General features: G+C 46.9%; 1 protein-coding gene across 8 annotated transcripts in view; it reads right to left on the minus strand.

Moving 5' to 3' along the window:
- nfia (nuclear factor I/A) overlaps positions 1–17,467 on the minus strand; it is a 35,664-nt gene extending 18,197 nt beyond the window's left edge. For 3 of the 8 annotated variants that reach the window (XM_061297019.1, XM_061297016.1, XM_061297012.1), the window contains exons 1-2: positions 17,188–17,467; positions 493–1,021 (exon numbers count right to left, since the gene is read on the minus strand). In XM_061297019.1, coding sequence (XP_061153003.1) covers positions 493–1,021; positions 17,188–17,286 — 628 coding nt within the window. In that variant the 5' untranslated portion in view covers positions 17,287–17,467. Of the gene's footprint in view, positions 1–492; positions 1,022–2,180; positions 2,460–5,549; positions 5,706–17,187 lie in introns of those variants that run through there. The other 5 variants (XM_061297014.1, XM_061297017.1, XM_061297018.1 and 2 more) reach the window with 3 other exon arrangements.
- Positions 17,468–19,568: the final 2,101 nt, after the last annotated feature.

The following is a 19,568-nucleotide window of genomic DNA, read 5'->3' on the forward strand; positions in this document are numbered from 1 at the left end:
GAAACACTCTGAATGGAAATCATTCGCAACCTAGAGAGTCCAAGGTCCAGTTTGATGGACGTGATTCTTTGACCTGCCACGAGAGCAAGCCCGCGCGGCCCTCGGATTCGGACGCCGCATCCAATGACGCAAAAGGTGCTGCAAGCTCACAAGGCGACAACTTGCACCATCAGATTCTTCTCCAACATCCTCGCTGCTCCCGACACCTCAGCTGACCCTCGGCCAGCACGCGTCCCGGTTTCAACCCTGAGCCGTTAACCGGCTTTGCGTCACTGTCAGACTAGTTTAGCCTTTCCACTTGAGTGAGGCCCCAGACTGCAAAAACAAGGAAGCAAGCAGTAGCAATTCAAAGCAAGGCTTGGGTTTCTAGCCATGCCTCCTGCCCACGTGTGCGTTAACGACGGTCCCGTCAACAACTCCCCCCTCCCCACAAACTCAAGATGCAAAGGCGGGTGGACGAAGCCAAAGAGGCGTCAGCGCGACGAAACTGACCGGCGTGGACAAAGTAGGCCAGGTAGAGGTCGAGCTCCTTGACAGAGACGCCAATATGGTGCGGTTGGACGCAGAGGCCCGGGTTGGCGCAGCGCGGTGACTTGACCAGCCGCTCGCCGTCTGTGCTCTCCAGCGGCACACCCTTGAAGAGGATGACCATGACCAGATCCAGGCGCCAGACCTTGTCGGCCTGCCGCAGGCAGTCAATGCGGCGCATCTTGCCCTTCTGGTCCGGGTTGGAGAGCACGCAGCAGGGCGCCTTTTTTGCTGTCACGCTTAGCACAAAGTCCTCGCGGAACTCGGGCCGGATGTCCTTGCGCAGCTTGGCCAGGAGACGCGAGGCCCACTTCTGCTTCACCTCCGCCTTCTCGCCCAGCAGCTCGTCCTTGACGGCGCGCTCCTCCTCCTTGGACATGCGCTTCTCGTGCTTCTTGAAGTACTTCCGCTTGCGCGCCTGCAGGTTGAACCACGTGTAGGCGAAGGCGCGCACCTGTGGCAGGAGCGCCTCGATAAAGGGGTGGAACTCATCCTGCAAGGAAGGAAAAAAGGAAATAGGGAAAGAAAAAAGAAAGAAAAAGAAGAAAAAAAGGAAGGGGAAAAAAGGAAGGAAAAAAGAAGGAACAGCGTCAGTCGCGTCTCCATGGGCGATGTGGGAACACTCAAATCTGTCCGCTGGTTGTGCACGCCCACGTGTCCCCAACTCAACTACAACGGCATCGGGTCGCCTTCCAAAAAGCTTGCCATGAGTTTGCTGATTCAGCAATTTAGCAGAAAGAAAAACGAGACAATTTGTTGATGCGTTCATAAAAGATGATGCTGCCTTCCAAACACACACAAATGGCGCCACTCCAATTGTACAACAAACTCCACAACTACATACACGTACACACACGCACACACACACACACACACGCGCACACACACACACACGAGTGGTTTTTGCCCCCTTGTTGCTTCCATGTCTTGGCCCCTACTCTCACAAAATTCTTTATTTTTTATTTATTTATTACGCTCTTGCCACTACCCCACACAGCATTTGTCCCCGCCGTCACAATGACGTCAACATCACTTTTTGATTATTGCCAATCAATCGACATCAGGAAATCAAAGATGCATTCTTGAGTCTTCTTTACGTGATTTTTAAACGATTATTCATAATCGTTTGAAAAATGTTTGTTGAAATGTGTAATAGTTCTTTCATGTGCCACTTACATAAACAATTTATTTTCATTTGATCTTAATATTAAGATATCATTTGGATAGAATTTACATCATCACCAATTGATACGACTTTAACCAACTAATTTTATTTATGAATTAACGTGTGTGTGTGCGTGTGTGCGTGTGCGTGCGTGTGTTTGACTGAGTGCTGTTTGACATGCGATAAAACTGTCAGTTTGAAAGCTGCATCTGCCTTCAAGTGAATTCTGTTGACTCAAATGTATTTCGAATCACAAAAAAAGTCTCAAAGGGCTTCGCGTGCCCACGTATTAACCTGCACGTGCTTTCACAATTAAAGTTGATCTCAACGGTTTGCAAGTTGATCGAATGAAACCAGTTGAGTTGCGTCGAGAAAAAAGCTCCAATGATGAATTCACTTTCAATTCCCTCCAACTTGTGGCGGACTCATGCGTGCGTGCATGCGTGTGCGCGTGCTCGTCGACTTTGCCGAAGTTGGCGTGACGTACCTGCGTGAGGCAAAGCGGCGAGTACATGACTGGCCCACGTGCGCGCGCGTGCGCGCGCGTCCGTGGCTGCGTGGCCGAGTCCGGCTCCAGTAGGCGCGCCTGCTTGACACGAAACAGACGGACGAGCGGGGGGCGCGGGTCGTGGGGTTCGGGCACGGGTGGGGGGGTGGAGCCCTCCTGTCGCCCCCCGTCTTCTCACATGTCCGAGTACGGATGAACTCTGACCCCGCCTCGGGTTACACGCGCTCGGCGTCCGAGGAGCAACATGTCCCGAGTACCGTCACAAAAGTCCAAAGAGTGGCAGGGGGGGCCGGGAGGGGGAGGGGTCCCGTCCACGACGACAACGCGGGAGCGGAGGAGCCGCATGTCATGCGGGGAAGCGCCGAAGCGGGCAGCCGGGAACGCTGCGCTGCCGCTCGGCCGCCGAGACTGCGATCCACCCGCCGTCCAATGGGTCCCGGCTGGGGTCGGGGTGGTGCAGGAGGGGACGCAGAGCGAGTCCTGTCCGACCTCCAGCCGCTCCGCTAAGAGCACCGCCGACAACGCACTAAGAGCACCGCCGACAACGCAGCTGGATCGGCGCCCGCCCGGAACTGCGCGCTGCCTCGATCCGACCGGACGAGCTGACTGAAGCCTCCGCGCGCGACCAACCCATCTCACACACGCGCGTGCGTGCGGAGGTGCGCGTGCTCCAGCTTATCGATCTCATGCGGGCGGGCCAGAGACAGCGCGCTGTGTTGACAGCGACACAAGTACTTTACTTCAACTTTGACCTCCAGCATGAGCCACTTTCATTGCGAAAATAGCGAAAAAGGATGGTACGAAGCGCTCCACATCATAAATGTTGCTCATATTCATGAAAAAACAAAATTAATGGGACAACAGGCTGATGAGCCGCTTCCTGTTCACTTGGACATGTGACGTCATATGTGAGCCGTCCAATCCCGTGCGTTCTTTCCAATCAACTTTATGGAGTTAACTCTCTTGTATATTTCAACGACACGTCAAGACAAAGTCCAGCAGGAAAGTCCAGCAGGTCCACATACGAGAGCGCCAGAGTATCCACAGTCGGATTGTCCGCCTGCACCAACCAAAAAGCGGATCAACTACGTGACAAACTACACGTTTCAGACATGGGCGGAAATAGAGAACATCCGCGTGAGCGTCGCCAAGGCAACGCGCCGAATTTGGCACGTTTCGCCCAAAAGAGAGCAAAAACGCAAACTGCGTGTGAGTTTGTGCGTCGATAGTTGTGTGTGTGTGTAGGGGGGTTGTAGTGTGTGTGTGTGGGTGTGTGTGTGGAGGGGGGGGGCTCCACCTGCTCCCACTGAGACGCTGCCAGGTTGGAGCCACGCCAACAGGACCAGCGGGTCTGAAGCCTCGCCAACACGCAAACAGAAAGAAAGAGCAGGAACAAGAGCGGGCAAGACGCTGACGAGGAAAAACAAGGTCATAGAGCAGGAAACCAAAAGTCAACGCACAACAACCAGCTCATCTTCACATAGCATGGAAGCTAACGGCAAACGCTGAGACTTCACACAACATGCACTAACATGCACTAACATGCACACACGCACAAACATCAGCTTCATACGTGCATACACGTTTCATATCAGCCCTGGGCACCCACGTATGCTCACATTTCTAAGCTGACGCACACACATGCACACAAATACACGTGCGTGCACGCACACACACACGAACACACACACACATTTACATACGTGAACATAAACACATGTTCACAAATGTACACACCGCCGTGATGTAGTTGCGAATGCGTGCGTTTGCGCGTGTAGCTTAAACAGGAAGCAGTTGCACGGCGCGAGCACTGAACAGATAGCCTGGTGGAGAGGCCGGAAAACAACCCTCCTCCCTGAACGAATTTCGTCCTGCTGCCCGTCGACCCCAAGCCAACCGCCACCTCCTCGGCCGAGGGTAACTTGCCGCCCTCGCGCAGTGAGTCACTCACACACGCACACACACTGGATGTGAAGTGTGAGGCCAATGCTCGGCCTTAGTATTTGCGTTCGGCGTCGGTCGCAACCATTGGAATATTTGCCCGAAACTGACTTTGGATGTTTTCTGTGTGCTCCTCAGCATACTCTGCCCTGCCCGCCAGTTCTCCTAGTCAGCGATTTGTTAGTGTGGGGCCGCGAGACCCCGCCTTCAACATCCCGCAACAGCCGCAGGTAAACACCCACGTCGCTTGCACAAACCCTGCCCCATGCCCTGATGCTAACGTGCTAACAGGAGCGGCCATCACTCACGTGTGTGTGTGTGTGTGTGTGTGTGTGTGTGTGTGTGTGTGTGCGTGCGGCTGAGAGAGAGCGAGTACCCGTCACGTGTCCACACATAAACACACACAGAGTCACACGCAGTCAGCAGCAGCTTCAGCAGCTTGTGTGAGCTGCCACCACACCATCATCATCGCCATCATCATTGTCATGTTTGACTTTGAAAGCAAACAGGTTGGTCATTCCTAAATCAGATCACGAATAAAAGTTCAGCGGTTGTAGCAAAATTAAAACTAAAAAGTAATGAAATAACACAAACTAAAATAACCACTGATCTGCCGAAATATTTTTCAATATTTTTCAATTTTGCTTCATTAGCTGTTGTCATATTTGCCGTCAATTTGAGAACAGATAATGCCATGAGTTAGGCGGGAAAAAAAACAAGAAACGATCCAATCAAACAATTTGGGAACATCCAAAAGGGCAGAAATAATGTGATGACGTCACAGGCCCAAGCAGGACACAAAAGCATTCCAAGTGATGCCTTCCAAGGGAAAAAACAACAACAAACGATCCAATCAAGCAATTTGGAGACATCAAAAGGGCAGCAATAATGTGATGACGTCCAAAGCATAAGCATTCCAAGTGACACCTTGCAAGGCTCATATGGCTGAATGGCAAAACACACGCAAAACACAGGCGTGCGCACGCACACACACACACACCCACACACACAGTGGAATCAGCTTTGCATTGTCATGGCGATGCAACAATAGTGATTCGAATGTTCTGCAGCAAATGAATCGCACTGGAAATTGCCAACTCGTAGGTCTGTACGTGATCGGTGGCGACCTGTCAGTCACTCAGATGCTGGATGGCGACCAGTCCAGTTCAAGTCGAGCATGCACACACCAGTGTAAGGTGAAGAAGGTCAAAAGAAATGTGGCGAGAGGGGCGAAAACGTTGCATAGACTTGCATTGTCGGTCCGATGAGTCTCTCTAGCGGCCGTTTGCTCTCATTGCAGCTTCTCGCAGGCCACTTTCATAGCGACTGTGCATATCTGTCTGCTGTTCACTTCAAACACGCTCCATACGAACGCAATGCTCTCGTATCAGACGCTTGCTCGATCACCTGCTCGTTTGCTGTCACAATGTACCCTTCACAAATCCAGAACATTTGTTGCGGCTCCGAGTCACGGGTGTTTTTATTCCTCTTCAACTTCTCTCCCATACAGAGCCACCTTTTTCACATGTCCGCACTTTTCAGTTGAACCGAACTGATCGCGGTGGTGCCTTTATGGGCAGTCGGAGAAATCAACGCCAACAAAAAAAATACATCCAGCCTAGTTAAGACCATACCAAAGACTATAAAAATGGGACCCATTGCTTCCCTGCTTGGCACTCAGCATTAAGGGTTGGAATTGCTCACTGTTCCCCTCTCCCCCAGGGGATGGATCAAAATCACACGGGGATGGGTCAAATGCAGAGGACAAATTTCACCACACCCAGATGCGTGTGACGATCATTGGGACTTAAAAAAATAAAATAAAATTGGGGTGCGTATTATACATGGGTACAGGCTTTTTTCCATCATTGACATGCCATTTTCAGGGTGCGTATTAGGGGTGTAAATCGCGGGTTTTGTCACGATACGATATAATATCGATATAAAGAACTGCGATACGATATTTGCCGATGTCTTAAAGCCTGCTGCGATTCATTCACGATATATTGCGATATAGTGCTCTACGATCGATTTTTTTATTTTTTTTTAATAAAAAATATAGAACAATATCCTGATTTATAACAATTCATACGCAAAATCAACAAGGTACTGCAAACTCTTTATTTAGGAAATTACAAGAGTATTGTAGTATACAAATTGCTTACTTTAACACTGAACTTTGATGTCGTGTTTTTTCTTTAAATGTGCGGCGAGATTTGTGCTCCCTGAATATTTGATCACCGCATGGCAGGATTTGCAAACTGCACGTGTCTTGTCCGTTGAGCCATCTTTTCTTTGGAATCCAAAGTGCTTCCAAACGAATGACTTGAAGCCTAAAGGGGAGCAAATATCCTCGTCTTTTTGGACACTAGCCATAGCACCAGCCCAGGAGCCGCGTACTAGTTGTCGCCTCCCCTTTCACGTGCGTGCTCTGCTCACAACACAACAACGCCGGGCGCACTGCTCCCGGAAAGAGGAAGCAAGCAACAATGAACTGGATTTCAAAATAAAGTCGCGTCTAATGTCCGAGGTCAAACACGGCGAAATAAATCGATGTTTACCCTTAGCATCGATGCCAATAAATCGTAGAGCATTATATCGATTAATCGATGTGTATCGATGTATCGTTATACCCCTAGTGCGTATTATACATGGGGGCGCATTATACATGGAGAAAAACGGTATTAAACATTTTTTTTATTATATTGCCTGCAATGACTGCGTTTCCAACACCTCGGATCTCTCCTAAAAATTGCCACAACAAATTTTACTCCAGACTATGACGCACTAGCAAAAAAGGGAGACCAACAACACTGTTCCCACTGAAAATGAAGGGGAGGCTCTCAAGTTTGTTGTAAAAAAATGCACTTTGAATATGATTTGTACACATAGCAGGGACCAGCGACCATTCTCATTTTCAAACAATGCAGGATGCTCAAGGACATTGATGCACCACCTGTTTGCGACTAATCTTAACCTGTAAATTTCTTGAGGCTTACTTTAAGGAAGTGTTTCTCGTTTCCTCACCTCTGTTACCAGGTGTTTGTGAGTTAAAACTCTGCTCTGATTTTCAGATACCCCTCACCGTGTTGCCGTTTTGATTACTTTATTTGGATGTATGCTTTCACTAATTCTTCAAGATGATATATTTGGTCAGAATGTTTGCCGTTTGATGTGATCTCATAAGATAAACATCTTTCATTAATCTGACCTGCAGGCACTGAAGTGATGGAGACTGTTATTCATAATAACAGTGTCGTATTTTATGAGAATCACTGATAGCAGTTTTTTAGTGTTTTTTCTTTTTAATGCTGTTAATAAATGCATTTGTTTTCAAAAAACTTGTTTGGAATATCCATGCTTTACTACCTACTAAAGGCCAATATCTTTTATGCAATGACCTTTACAGGTCGCTTATATTACTTCACACAAACACTACGTCCATCTGCTCCTGGTTCGGCCCTCCGGTCCAAATTTAGAACCCAGTTTGGCTCGCGAGTCAAAAGGTTTGCCCACCCCTGGTCTAGACCCGAATGTAGGACTTTTTCAGTCTTATTTCAATGCAATGTCAATGTTTCAATGTCTTATATTCGGGCCAATACGGTATTGCTGTTCTCTGCCAATTTTATGTGTAGTCTATACACACTGATAACTGTAATTTTCAGAATTGTCCCATTGTATTTGTGCACTTTAAAAAGTGTTTACTGTTGTGATTGCAATAGTGAAACTTGTTCAATTGAGAAATTCAATTTTCACTTTCTTACGTTCTATTAAAAAAAATCTGTGTGAAATGATTTTTTTTTTCCGGGGGACGCTTGGAAGTAGTCTCACCCAGGGCGTAATTCTGTGTAGAACCATCACTGCATACGAAAACGGGCCTCCATGTTCCGCAGACAACCCAACAGTCGTATATTTTGGCTTTTCTGCCGTTTTCCTCCATCTGGGCTGAAGCACAAGTGAGCTAACTGCTCAGCACCGCTGCAGCCTATCAGGAAAGCGCGGAGTGCGCACAGATGAACTTTGACCTGGGGTCAGTTCGTTGTACCTAAAATATTTATATGTATTTTACAACATTATTTTAAAAATGAAATGAGCAATTCTGATTCAAAATTTAAAGCAAAAAAAACCCCCTAGTTTGTGAGCAGTGCTATTTTTAGAACATGCTTAGCGAGCTTAAAGTGGTCTTGCGGGTCATCCCACAAAGTTCGTCCTTCTCAGTAGGCCACAACCTTCTCTTGCTCCTTCTCACAGCTCCTCCTACTCCTTCCCAGACCTACATGTCCTCCTCCCTCTTTTTTTAGACCCACTTAGGTTGTTTCTACCTCAACAAATTGTCTCGTCTCCTCTCCCACATCCGCTCAAACAGAAATCCTGGACAGTGTGTGTGTGTGTGTGCGCGCGGCTAAATAGAAGATGTGGGTCAGAACTTATTTACGCAGTTTAATGGGAAGCAGATGGATTCATTCACAGACCCCCCCCTCTCCCCCTTAGGTCCACCCCTTTTTCCTGGAAGCACCACTCCCTTCCGACTTCTTGGCCAACCAATGAGCGAGTAACAATGCTAATCTTTAGCACAACAAACGATGACTGGTAAGCAAAGAATGGACGTCAATAGCACAAGAAAGGATGGTCAACTTGTTACAATGCTAACATGAGAAAAGCTCATGCGAGTCAATGTGCTAACACAGCTGAGTGCTAGTAGCTACAATATTCGATAACCAAGTCCGCCTCCGCGATGTACGTACTGTGGTTGCCATGTGAGCGGGAAGACACGCTTTTGTGCTTCTCTGATGGAGAAGACAAGTAATGTCTGCCATCTCGCTGCCAGAACTTCAAAGTAATCAAGGATGGTAGAAGAAACTATTATTGAATTGTGGGCCTACTCCGAGTGTGAGTGCAGGCCACACATAGTCCAACAAACATGCGAACAATTTGAGCCACTAGCTGAGTCAACCACGCCAACAAGCAGTGACGCCGCGGTGGCACGACCGACTGCACGGAGACACTGTCTTTGTCTCGGGTTGCTGAGCATATGTTCCTTGTTAACCCCTTTGGCAGCAGTGCGAGCCAAGATGGACGACACTTTGACGAGCGGAGGGCCAGTCCCATTGCTTTGCAGGAATTCCAAATAGATCCTAAAAGTATTTTGTTTACGGCAGCGCGGAAGCAGGAAAAGGAACCCTCCAATAAATAAATAGCAGCACTCGCAGCAGGAAGTTGAGCCGCTTCCCCCGCGGGCGCCTTTATTTTTATTAGCAACAGCAGAGATAGCGAACGAGAAGCTTCAGCCATCCGAAAGTCTTTGATGGAGTCCGGAACCATTCGCAATTAAATCACATGCTGGCAAGCAGCTACGGGCTGGCTTTTAAGTGAGTAGAAACACAGACACCATGCCAACAATCGTTGCTGCAACAGAACGATGGAGAACAACATTTGCAAAACACACCAGGCGGCTAAGGTTAGAGCTAACTAGTAAGAAAACAAGCCAACGTGGAGCTCGTGACAAACTAGTTCTGCAGCCCCCCCGGGTTAGTGCAGCCCTGAGCGAAACCCCATGAGGCCGACTTGGACGAGAGATCTAAAAACAAGCTCATGAGCTAACAGGCTAACAAGAATGTCCGCTCCAAAAGAGAGAAGCTGGCAAAGTGGGGAAAAGTGGGGGCTGCTTAGGTGTGTGTTGGGGGGCAGTTGAACAGCAGGCTGCTGCTCTCAGCGGAGGTCCGAGAAGGTTCATGTAAGGAGGTATCCATTGCATCCCTTCCATCGTCTGCACTGCGTCATCCGACACCACCAAGAAGGAGGACACGAGTGTTTGTGTGGGACGCGAGTGCGTGTGTTTGGCTCCGATGCCTTCAAAGACCGCAATGTCATTATCGCGGCAAAGTGGCCTGCCGACATGGCGACATGGCGTGTTGTTGATATTTTTATTTGAAAGTGGCGAATGTCCAAACAGTCAAAGAGTTGTTCCGGCACGTCTAAGGTAGCCCGCTAAATCGTAGAAAACTTGAACACGCCGTCGATGTGGTTTGACTTTGACTTCCGGCTTGCCGCGAAGAGCGCCGCAGCGTCACTAGAGAGACGATCTACATTCCTACATTTGTATATTCTTTTCTGGTATTTCCTCGCTTTTTACGTTTTTACTTTTGGGAGTTTACTATTGTTGAAAGTTGCGGACCCTCAATCCCTGCCATTTCGACCACGTCACTGTTTGGCTCTCAGCGGAGGCTTCGTGGCTGTTTGTCTATCGTCGATCATCGGACACGTATGTATGGCTGCGGATCAAGAGGTTTGTTCGGCTTCAACTGCACCCTTCTCTTAGAGATCTTACATGATTTCACCAATTTTAATGGTTTTTACTAGGGGTGTAACGATACATCGATACACATTGATTAATCGATATAATGCTCTGCGATTTATTGGCATCGATGCTAAAGGTAAACATCGATTTATATCGCCGTGTTTGACCTCGGACATTAGACGCGACTTTATTTTGAAATCCAGTTCATTGTTGCTTGCTTCCTCTTTTCGGGAGCAGTGCGCCCGGCGTTGTTGTGTTGTGAGCAGATCACGCACGTGAAAGGGGAGGGGACAACTAGTACGCGGCTCCTGGGCTGCTGCTATGGCTAGTGTCCAAAAAGACGAGGAAATTTGCTCCCCTTTAGGCTTCAAGTCATTCGTTTGGAAGCACTTTGGATTCCAAAGAAAAGATGGCTCAACGGACAAGACACGTGCAGTTTTTAAATCCTGCCATGCGGTGATCAAATATTCAGGGAACACAAATCTCGCCGCACATTTAAAGAAAAAACACGACATCAAAGTTCAGTGTTAAAGTAAGGAATTTGTATACTACAATACTCTTGTAATTTCCTAAATAAAGAGTTTGCAGTACCTTGTTGATTTTGCGTATGAATTGTTATAAATCAGGATATTGTTCTATATTTTTTATTAAAAAAAAAAAAATCGATCGTAGAGCACTATATCGCGATATATCGTGAATGAATCGCAGCAGGCTTTAAGATATCGACAAATATCGTATCGTAGTTCTTTATCGATATTATATCGTATCGTGACAAAACCCGCGATTTACACCCCTAGTTTTTACTCCAACATTGCCCCCCCCCTCCATTTTCACATTTAATTTTGTAAAAATGACCAAAACATAAACCCGATCTGTCACTTTTCTATCATCGTATCTAAATGAATTCCACATTAAATTGCAGCTTCTTTTTTTACACCACAAACCTGTGAATTGGTTGTTCAACCTGATCCACGGTTGACCTCCTTTGCGCAGCCCACCTCAGTCAATCCACTCTTGTTTTGTCAGCCCGGCGCCTCAGTAACACAAGTCAGCTCTTCGCTTGTGTCGACTTTAGGGCGAGCCGAAAAACTGGCTCGCTAAATGGTGAGCTAGCATGTAGCAGGCGAGCCACCCTGCTGCTAAATTGTGAGCCCGTTGCGTGTCGCTGTTACGGCGATTGTGTGCGTGTTGTACACAAACGGATGAGTCGTCATCCTAGTCAGTCACACAGCAGCGCGTCCCTAATTCCATCGAGCTTCCTTTCTCCTCTTTTTCATCATCGTCCCGTCTCGACTCGGTCACAAGAGCCCGACCACATGCTCAACTCAAAGCGGCTGCGCCAACGACACCTCATGTGCAGACAAGAGCGCCCGACGGTGAAACTATCTTGCGGGGTAACTTGCCACCTAAGCGCTCAGAAAAGGAGCCCTCTGACTTGGACGAGGTCTGATGAAGTTGGTGATGCAAAGAAGGTGAGGAACAAGCTAGTCTGCTAAATTGTGAGCCAATTGAACATCTGGTAAGAAAACCACATCAACCAGATGATGAAATGAGAAACGGGACGTCCGCTCCGACGCCGGTTGCCGTGGAGAGACCCCCCTCGCATCTGCCCCCTCCCTCATGTGTGTCGGGGGATTAAGTCGGGGGGCGGCTGTGTTGGATGGAACACGCTTTCGCATGTGGGTGGGGATGGGAGGCGTCCTTTGCCAGGTTGGACACCACAGGCCTCTCCAAGGTGACCCCACAAAAAGCTGCAATGAGCATCTGCATCCTGGCCCCGCGACCGCCGTCACTTATGTTTGAGCGAGGTGGGCATGGCCAAGCACTGTTTTAGAAGCACCCTACTGTAGATAGTCAAGCTAATTAAGATCACCAGATTCGAGCAGCCCCTGCTGACACCAGCCCCGCCCCCCCAACGTCAGTGTGATCGAGAGGTCAGTGTACATCTGTAAGTCATGTGTTCCCGTGATCACCCGTCATTAGCCCGTGTGTTGTTAGCATGCGAGCTATTTCGAGGCACGAATGTATGGCAAACGCAAAACGAAACAAAAAAACCGAGTCCTTGGACAACCTCGTTTGAATCCATTAGCGTTAGCGTAGTCTTATTTTGAAACATAACTTCCTCCCCATCTTATTATTTGCCAGATGTTTTCCTCATGCGTTAGCATCAGTATTAGCATTAGCGTTCATGTGGTGTTATTTTTGGGAGATGAAAAAAACTTTTTGGGTCATCTTTTGTTAACATGTTGTCTCATGCATGTTGCCTTTACCATAAGTGTCAAATCCAGAACGTAAAAGCCTTGCCTCAGTTGGCACTTCCACTCAAGCGGCAGGTAGACGGCGCTGGCACGTAAGCAAGCTCCCGGAAGCTCGGTCACCTGCCGATTGAGTAGAAGCTCCAACTGTGGCAAGGCTTTCACCGTCTGGATCTGGATTTGACACCTCTGTGCATTAGCCCAAGTAGTGGCGCAGCCTAACTCTGGGACCTAAGAGAACCTTTATTCATCTCATGTCTGATCTAATCTCCTAAAACAAGGCAGTGCAGATACTGATGGAAATCTTGATTTCACCGCAGATGCCGATGCATGACGGTAAACGGCCAACAGCTTTGCTTGGCTTTCTCGTGCAATTTAGGATTACAATGCACATTAGGATGACAGTGTAGCATTGCATCATTAGCATAGCTTCGCACCGCTGACTAATTTAGCATCGAAGGTCACTGTGTATCTTAGCAATCAAAATATAGCGTAGCAAAGCTAAACATTGTAGCCAAACTTACAACCTCATCTGAGGCGCTGTTCCAAAATAAAAGCGAACTAACGCTAATTCTACGTGAGGCAAACATCTGGCGGCTAGCTGTCATCGCTTTGGCAAGGTAAGTAGCGCTTTTAGTGTTTCCATTTGTTTGATTATTTTAATAAGCATTAAAGCATTAAATAGGATTAAAGGGGCAGTTTGCATTTTTCCACAGCTGCTCAGCTTCCATGGGAAAACATTGCGTCAATCATACTTTCAAACATGGTCCGTCCGCTATGACCTCACTTTCACCTCGTTGAGATGTTCAGCACGCTAACAAACGTCCAACATAGCACAGTAGCCTCACTTCGTCTCATAATCAAACTAAGCATTGACATTTTATCTTAGCATTGTAGCAGGATAATTGCCCATCTTGACACTGGAGTCCACCCAAGCAGTGGCATAGCATCTAGAACAGGGGTGGGCAAACTACGGCCCGCGGGCCACATCCGGCCCACGGGACCGTTTAATCCGGCCCGCCAACCCTGAACAAATTGTATTATTAAACTTTTTTTTTTTGGTCATTTTGCCTGCAATGACTGCGTTTTCCCAGTAGATGGCGAAGCGCTCGCCTGCGCATTTACTACCGGAAGCCGTGTCAGAAAGCTCGGTGCACACTCACAAGTGCGTGTACGTACGTACTCAGTAGTACGGACTTGGCGCACTCTCGCTCTATTCGTATCAGTCCCGAATTTAGAGCGTGAGCTTTGACGACAGCATTCTTATAATTCGCGCGCTGAGTTTTCAGATGCAGTTTTGCGCTAAAGCCACCCACAAACGTTCCCCTGGAATCCTTCCATTAAAATGAGTGGCCCGAAAAAAAGAAGTGAGTGCCGAATGTTAAAAAAGAGTGGACAATTTGGCTCGACGTACGCGACGTGACGTTCAGCCACATCAACATCAACCCGTCACAGATCAAGGTAAACGGACCAACACCTCGGATCTCGCCTAAGAATTGCCACAACAAATTTTACTCCAGACTATGACGCACTAGCAAAAAAGGGAGACCAACAACACTGTTCCCACTGAAAATGAACGGGAGGCTCTCAAGTTTATTGTAAAAAAATGCATTTTGAATATGATTTGTACACATAGCAGGGATTGAAACTAGCGACCATTCTCATTTTCAAACAATGCAGGATGCTCAAGGACATTGATGCACCACCTATTTGCGACTAATCTTAACCTGTAAAGTTCTTAAGGCTTACTTTAAGGAGGTGTTTCCCGTTTCCTCACCTCTGTTACCAGGTGTTTGCGAGTTAAAACTCTGCTCTGATTTTCAGATACCCCTCACCGTGTTGCTGTTTTGATTACTTTATTTGGATGTATGCTTTCACCGATTCTTCAAGATGATATATTTGGTCAGAATGTTTGCCGTTTGATGTGATAAGATAGCAGATTTTTAGTGAATTTTTTTTTTTTAATGCTGTTAATAAATGCATTTGTTTTCAAAAAACTTGTTTGGAATATCCATGCTTTACTACCTACTAAAGGCCAAGATCTTTTATGCAATGACCTTTACAGGTCGCTTATATGACTTCACACAACGCCTACGTCCATCTGCTCCTTGTCCGGCCCTCCGGTCCAAATTTAGAACCCAGTTCGGCCCGCGAGTCCAAAAGTTTGCCCACCCCTGATCTAGAAGAAACAAGAAGACATAACACACAACCAATCCGACAGGGAGTGACACCAGAGGCGTAGCCAGGAATTCTTCCAGTAGGGGCGCGCGCCCACAGGAAAAAAAAATCGAACATCACCCACGCCGTTCGCTGATCGCTAAAACAACATCCGGGTCCGGGAGGCAAACGGTGAATGGATAACATCGCGCACATAGAATAGCACAAGCACATTCGCGCAAGACTGAAAGAAAAAAACGGCATGAAAATGAAGAATCGAAAAAGCTCGATTTTTCTCAACCGGGGCGCCGCCCCGGCTCGCCCCGGCTTGGCTACACCACTGCACCCAAGGGTCATAGAAATAGCTTAGCATTATAACCGCCTTTAGGACCGCTTTCAGATTTAGAACAGAACCACCAATAAGATCCATTCATGTGACAATACGTGTTTGAGGGTGGTTGTCGTGGTGACAGAAAAGGGACACAAAAGACATACAACGTGGGGGGTGGCCTGTGTGTGTGTGTGTGGGGGGGGGGGGGGGGGATGGGCATGTGAAGGAAGTTGAAGCAGACAGGTTTAATCCCACAATTTCCTGATGGCTAATCTCACTAACGCTAACATGGAGCAGCAAATGCTCCCTTCTTGCCACAACGGCATTGATGCGCACCTTCCAATGAGCTTAAGACATTTTGAGCTAGCAAACAAACATCTCACCAATAAGCAGGTGCGCGCGTACACACGCACGCACGCAAACATTGAAGAACAAAAGAGCACATACCTCACACTGCATAATTGCACGCTCACAAATGAACGATTTAGTCTCCACTAAAATAATTTCATTTTAAAAACTGAACCAATTTAATTTTGCACTCTTAAGGTCATATTTGTATTTATAATAATGCCGTCAAAAAGAACATGAATAACAAAAAGTGATTTTTTTTAATGTGCATGAGGTAGAGCGACCTCGGGCGTGCTCCGACGCTCCCTGGCCGGAGGTCAGGACAAATGTTCCAAATGGGACAAATGAACGAATATAAAAGCGATGTTGAATAACGTCACACAACACACGCCGATGTCACAATATTCATTATTATTATTATTATTTGTATTATTTCATAGTTATTATTATTATTCCTATAATTTCCTAGTTTTTAAGGACAGCCGTGTAAAATGAAAAAAATCAAGACATCAAACCAGAACAGGTTTCCAACATGTTCATTTTATGTCACTTCAGAGAACGTCATTAATTTCGTCAATAACGTCAGAAATTGTTAAAATGATGATGTTGGGCGAGAACATGAACATTTTAAGTGAGAACATTGAAAACAAAACGACAAAATGTCAACTGCAAATATATATTTAAATATATTAATCCATATTTAGATCAATTAAATATATTTGATGTTTGCAAAAAAAATTAAAAAAGAGGCAAATTTAAACGCTCATGTGTAATCATTTGTTTCATTTAATGTCATCTTTAAAAAGCTCAAATATCGTTCAAATATACGTGCTACATCTCAGTCAGATAAATTCCAAACATGAAGACAAATTATTTGCATGAAAGTGGCAAAAACTGAAATGCTCACGTGGAATTATTTTTAATTTCTACAGTGAAATGAATCAAGTTTACCAAAGGAAAGTGCACGAGCCTTAATGAAATTAGATTGATTATAATCATGACAAGATGGATCAAAATAGCCTCTCGTGCATGTCACGTTGTAACCGATGCTATTAACAGCAACATATATAATACATAAAACCTTCCATTTCTTTTTTAAAAAAAGAAACAATAACATCTGAATAAAAGTACAGCTAAAATTCAATTGACTATAAAGGTATAATAAAACCTTTGAAAAAAAAAGAAACAATAACATCTGAATAAAAGTACCAATAAAATTCAATTGCCTATAAATGTATAATAATCTAAATTTATTTTAAGAATAAAACATCGTTTCATGACTAAGACGTTTACGATGTTATTTTAGTAATAAAACACACACACACAAACACATTCTCTCTCTCTCTCTGTTACACACACACACACACACACACACACACACACACACACACACACACACACACACACACACACACACACACACATTATTACTGTCACTATATTCTGTGTTGTTTTACATAAAAATAAAACAAGTTACGCACTTCTCTGCGGACCCGCACATTCGCAATGCACACACACGCGCCGCGCACAAAAACACGCATAAATACACAACTGCACACACAGTTATGCAAACTCCAAGGCACTTTTTGTTTCGTTTTGTATTTCAAGAAGAAAAGCCGCGGGTGCGTGCAAATAAATAAATGTGCGTGTACTGACCATCCACCAGGTCCTGGCCGAGATGTCGTAGCACAACTGCCATTTGACGGAAGCCTCCGCGCCGCTTTTTCCCGCCATGGCGCCGTCAATCAACCTCATGTGTGCGCGCGCTCAGGAGAAAAAGTGAGTGACAGCAACGAAGTGATTGACAGGCGGACAGACAGTGGACGGACGGACGCACGCGCCAGCCAGGAAGACGAGACCAGAAGACGACGAAGAGGAAGAAGAGGAACATGAGGAACATGAAGCCCAGGAAGTAGTTATCGGGCAAGGTGAGACGCGTACACGCCCCCTCCCGCCGAACGCCCTCCCCTCACATACATGGACGCACACACACTCCCAAATCATGTGCACACACAAACACATATCTATACACAACTGCACTTTACATGAATGTAAACCCAAAGTGCAGAGACACTCTTTTATTGCCTAGCTGTCAAATTTTGTTCACGATGAATTTGGCACATCTTGGATTTTGTTGTTTTCAAACATTTTGGCCACCATTTAATTTCTTCCCGATTTGATTATTTGTTGACTTTTGCTTACAACTAAATTAGTTCACTTGATGAAGTCGAATGGATGATGGTCATCTGGAAAGAGGCCTCCTACGTGGCGGGGAACTGGCAGGAATACCTGACCTCCGTGGCGCGCACGCGCAGGTACACACAGAGGTGCCATTGTGCTGACTGAGCAGGAATGTGCAAGTCGTTCACATCAAAAACTTGAGAACTGCGAGCAGCCGAGACCACAATAACAACTGTGATAACGACGACCTGACATGATAGTCGTCTTTTTTTGTTGCATGTCAAGGTGTCTGTCAGGCGTCAGCAGAGCGTCTTCCACTTTGATAACTGGACGTAGGCGAGTCTCACCTGGGTGGAACAACATTTTCAAAATGGAAACTTGGCCTCTGATCTTCATGTTGGAGCAACCGTGACACATTCTTTCCAGCTCAGTGACCTAGTGGTAGAGTGTCCGCCCTGAGACTGGAAGGTTGTGGGTTCAAACCCCGGCCAGGTCATACCAAAGACTATAAAAATGGGACCCATTGCCTCCCTGCTTGGCACTCAGCATTAAGGGTTGGAATTGGGGGGTTAGATCACCAAATGATTCCCGAGCGCGGCGGCACCGCTGCTGCTCACTGCTCCCCTCTCCCCCAGGGGATGGATCAAAATCACATGGGGATGGGTTAAATGCAGAGGACAAATTTCACCACACTCAGATGTGTGTGTGACGATCATTGGGACTTTAACTTTAACTTCTTCCAAACAACCTTTTGACGCACATGCCCATGCACGCCACGGTGGACATCTGTTTTGTCTTTGCCTGTACGGGAGGCATATTGGGGCGGAAGGGGGGGGGGGGGGTATCGCCAGAGGCTGCCGTGGTGGCCATCCGCCCACCCGGCGCTGTGTCCCGCCTCCTGGTCCACATGACCGCACACTGGTGTGCCAGCCATATTTAATCATACCCCTCCACCCCATCCCAACAGTACACACACATGCAGACGCACACACGTATTTAGTGGTGTGTGAGTGTGTGGGGGTGTGGGTGCATCTTTGTTTGGGTGGTTTACTGGACTTGAAAACTTTTTTGGAGGTTGCCCCTGAATGACGTCACAATATTAGGAACACCACTTCCCTTCCATTTTGTTTAGTGGAAGTAACGAGGGCCGCCAGAACCGAAAAGTGTTATAATGGCCGCTCGCGTTGGGCTGCGCATGCTTCAAAACTCACTCACACTCAGCAGCAGGAATGCTGGAACGTGCGAAGAGGGCAAAACACATTGTGGGTGGACCATGATGATGATGATGATGAGAAGCATGATGATGATGAAGACGAGGTTGAGGATAGGGCCCAGTTGAAAGGTTAATCAATTCTGATGTGTTGTTGACATGTTCACTGTAGCAGCAGCTGCGTCGCACACACTGCCAACAACACATGCACGCGCGCACGCGCGCACGCGCGCACGCACGCACGCACACACACTTGAAATGTAGAAGTCAGCGAGTGAAGCGTCCAGCTATTTTTCAACAACTGTCTGTGTGTGTGTGTGTGTGTGTGTGTGCGTGTGCGTGTGTGTGTGAGCGTGTGCTTGCGTGCGTGTGCGTGCGTGCGTGCGTGCGTGTGTGCCATCTGCCTGCTGCGTGTGTGCCAACTCAATAATGTCATTTTTTTACAGCTGCGGACTTGATTTTCCCTCAAAAATGAAAAAAGACAAAGACAAGGTGAAAAGGGCTGACCACGCATGCATGTCATTTTTGTAATACATTCCATCAAACGTGTTGTCAAGAACCGCGATGGAAACATGACCAATATGGATCTAATATTTAATAAAACGCTTCTTTGCAAAGTATAATCTCGTCCGGCGATGCCATGTGA

Source organism: Syngnathus typhle, linkage group LG14, assembly GCF_033458585.1.
Source record: "Syngnathus typhle isolate RoL2023-S1 ecotype Sweden linkage group LG14, RoL_Styp_1.0, whole genome shotgun sequence".
Lineage (NCBI taxonomy): Eukaryota > Metazoa > Chordata > Actinopteri > Syngnathiformes > Syngnathidae > Syngnathus > Syngnathus typhle.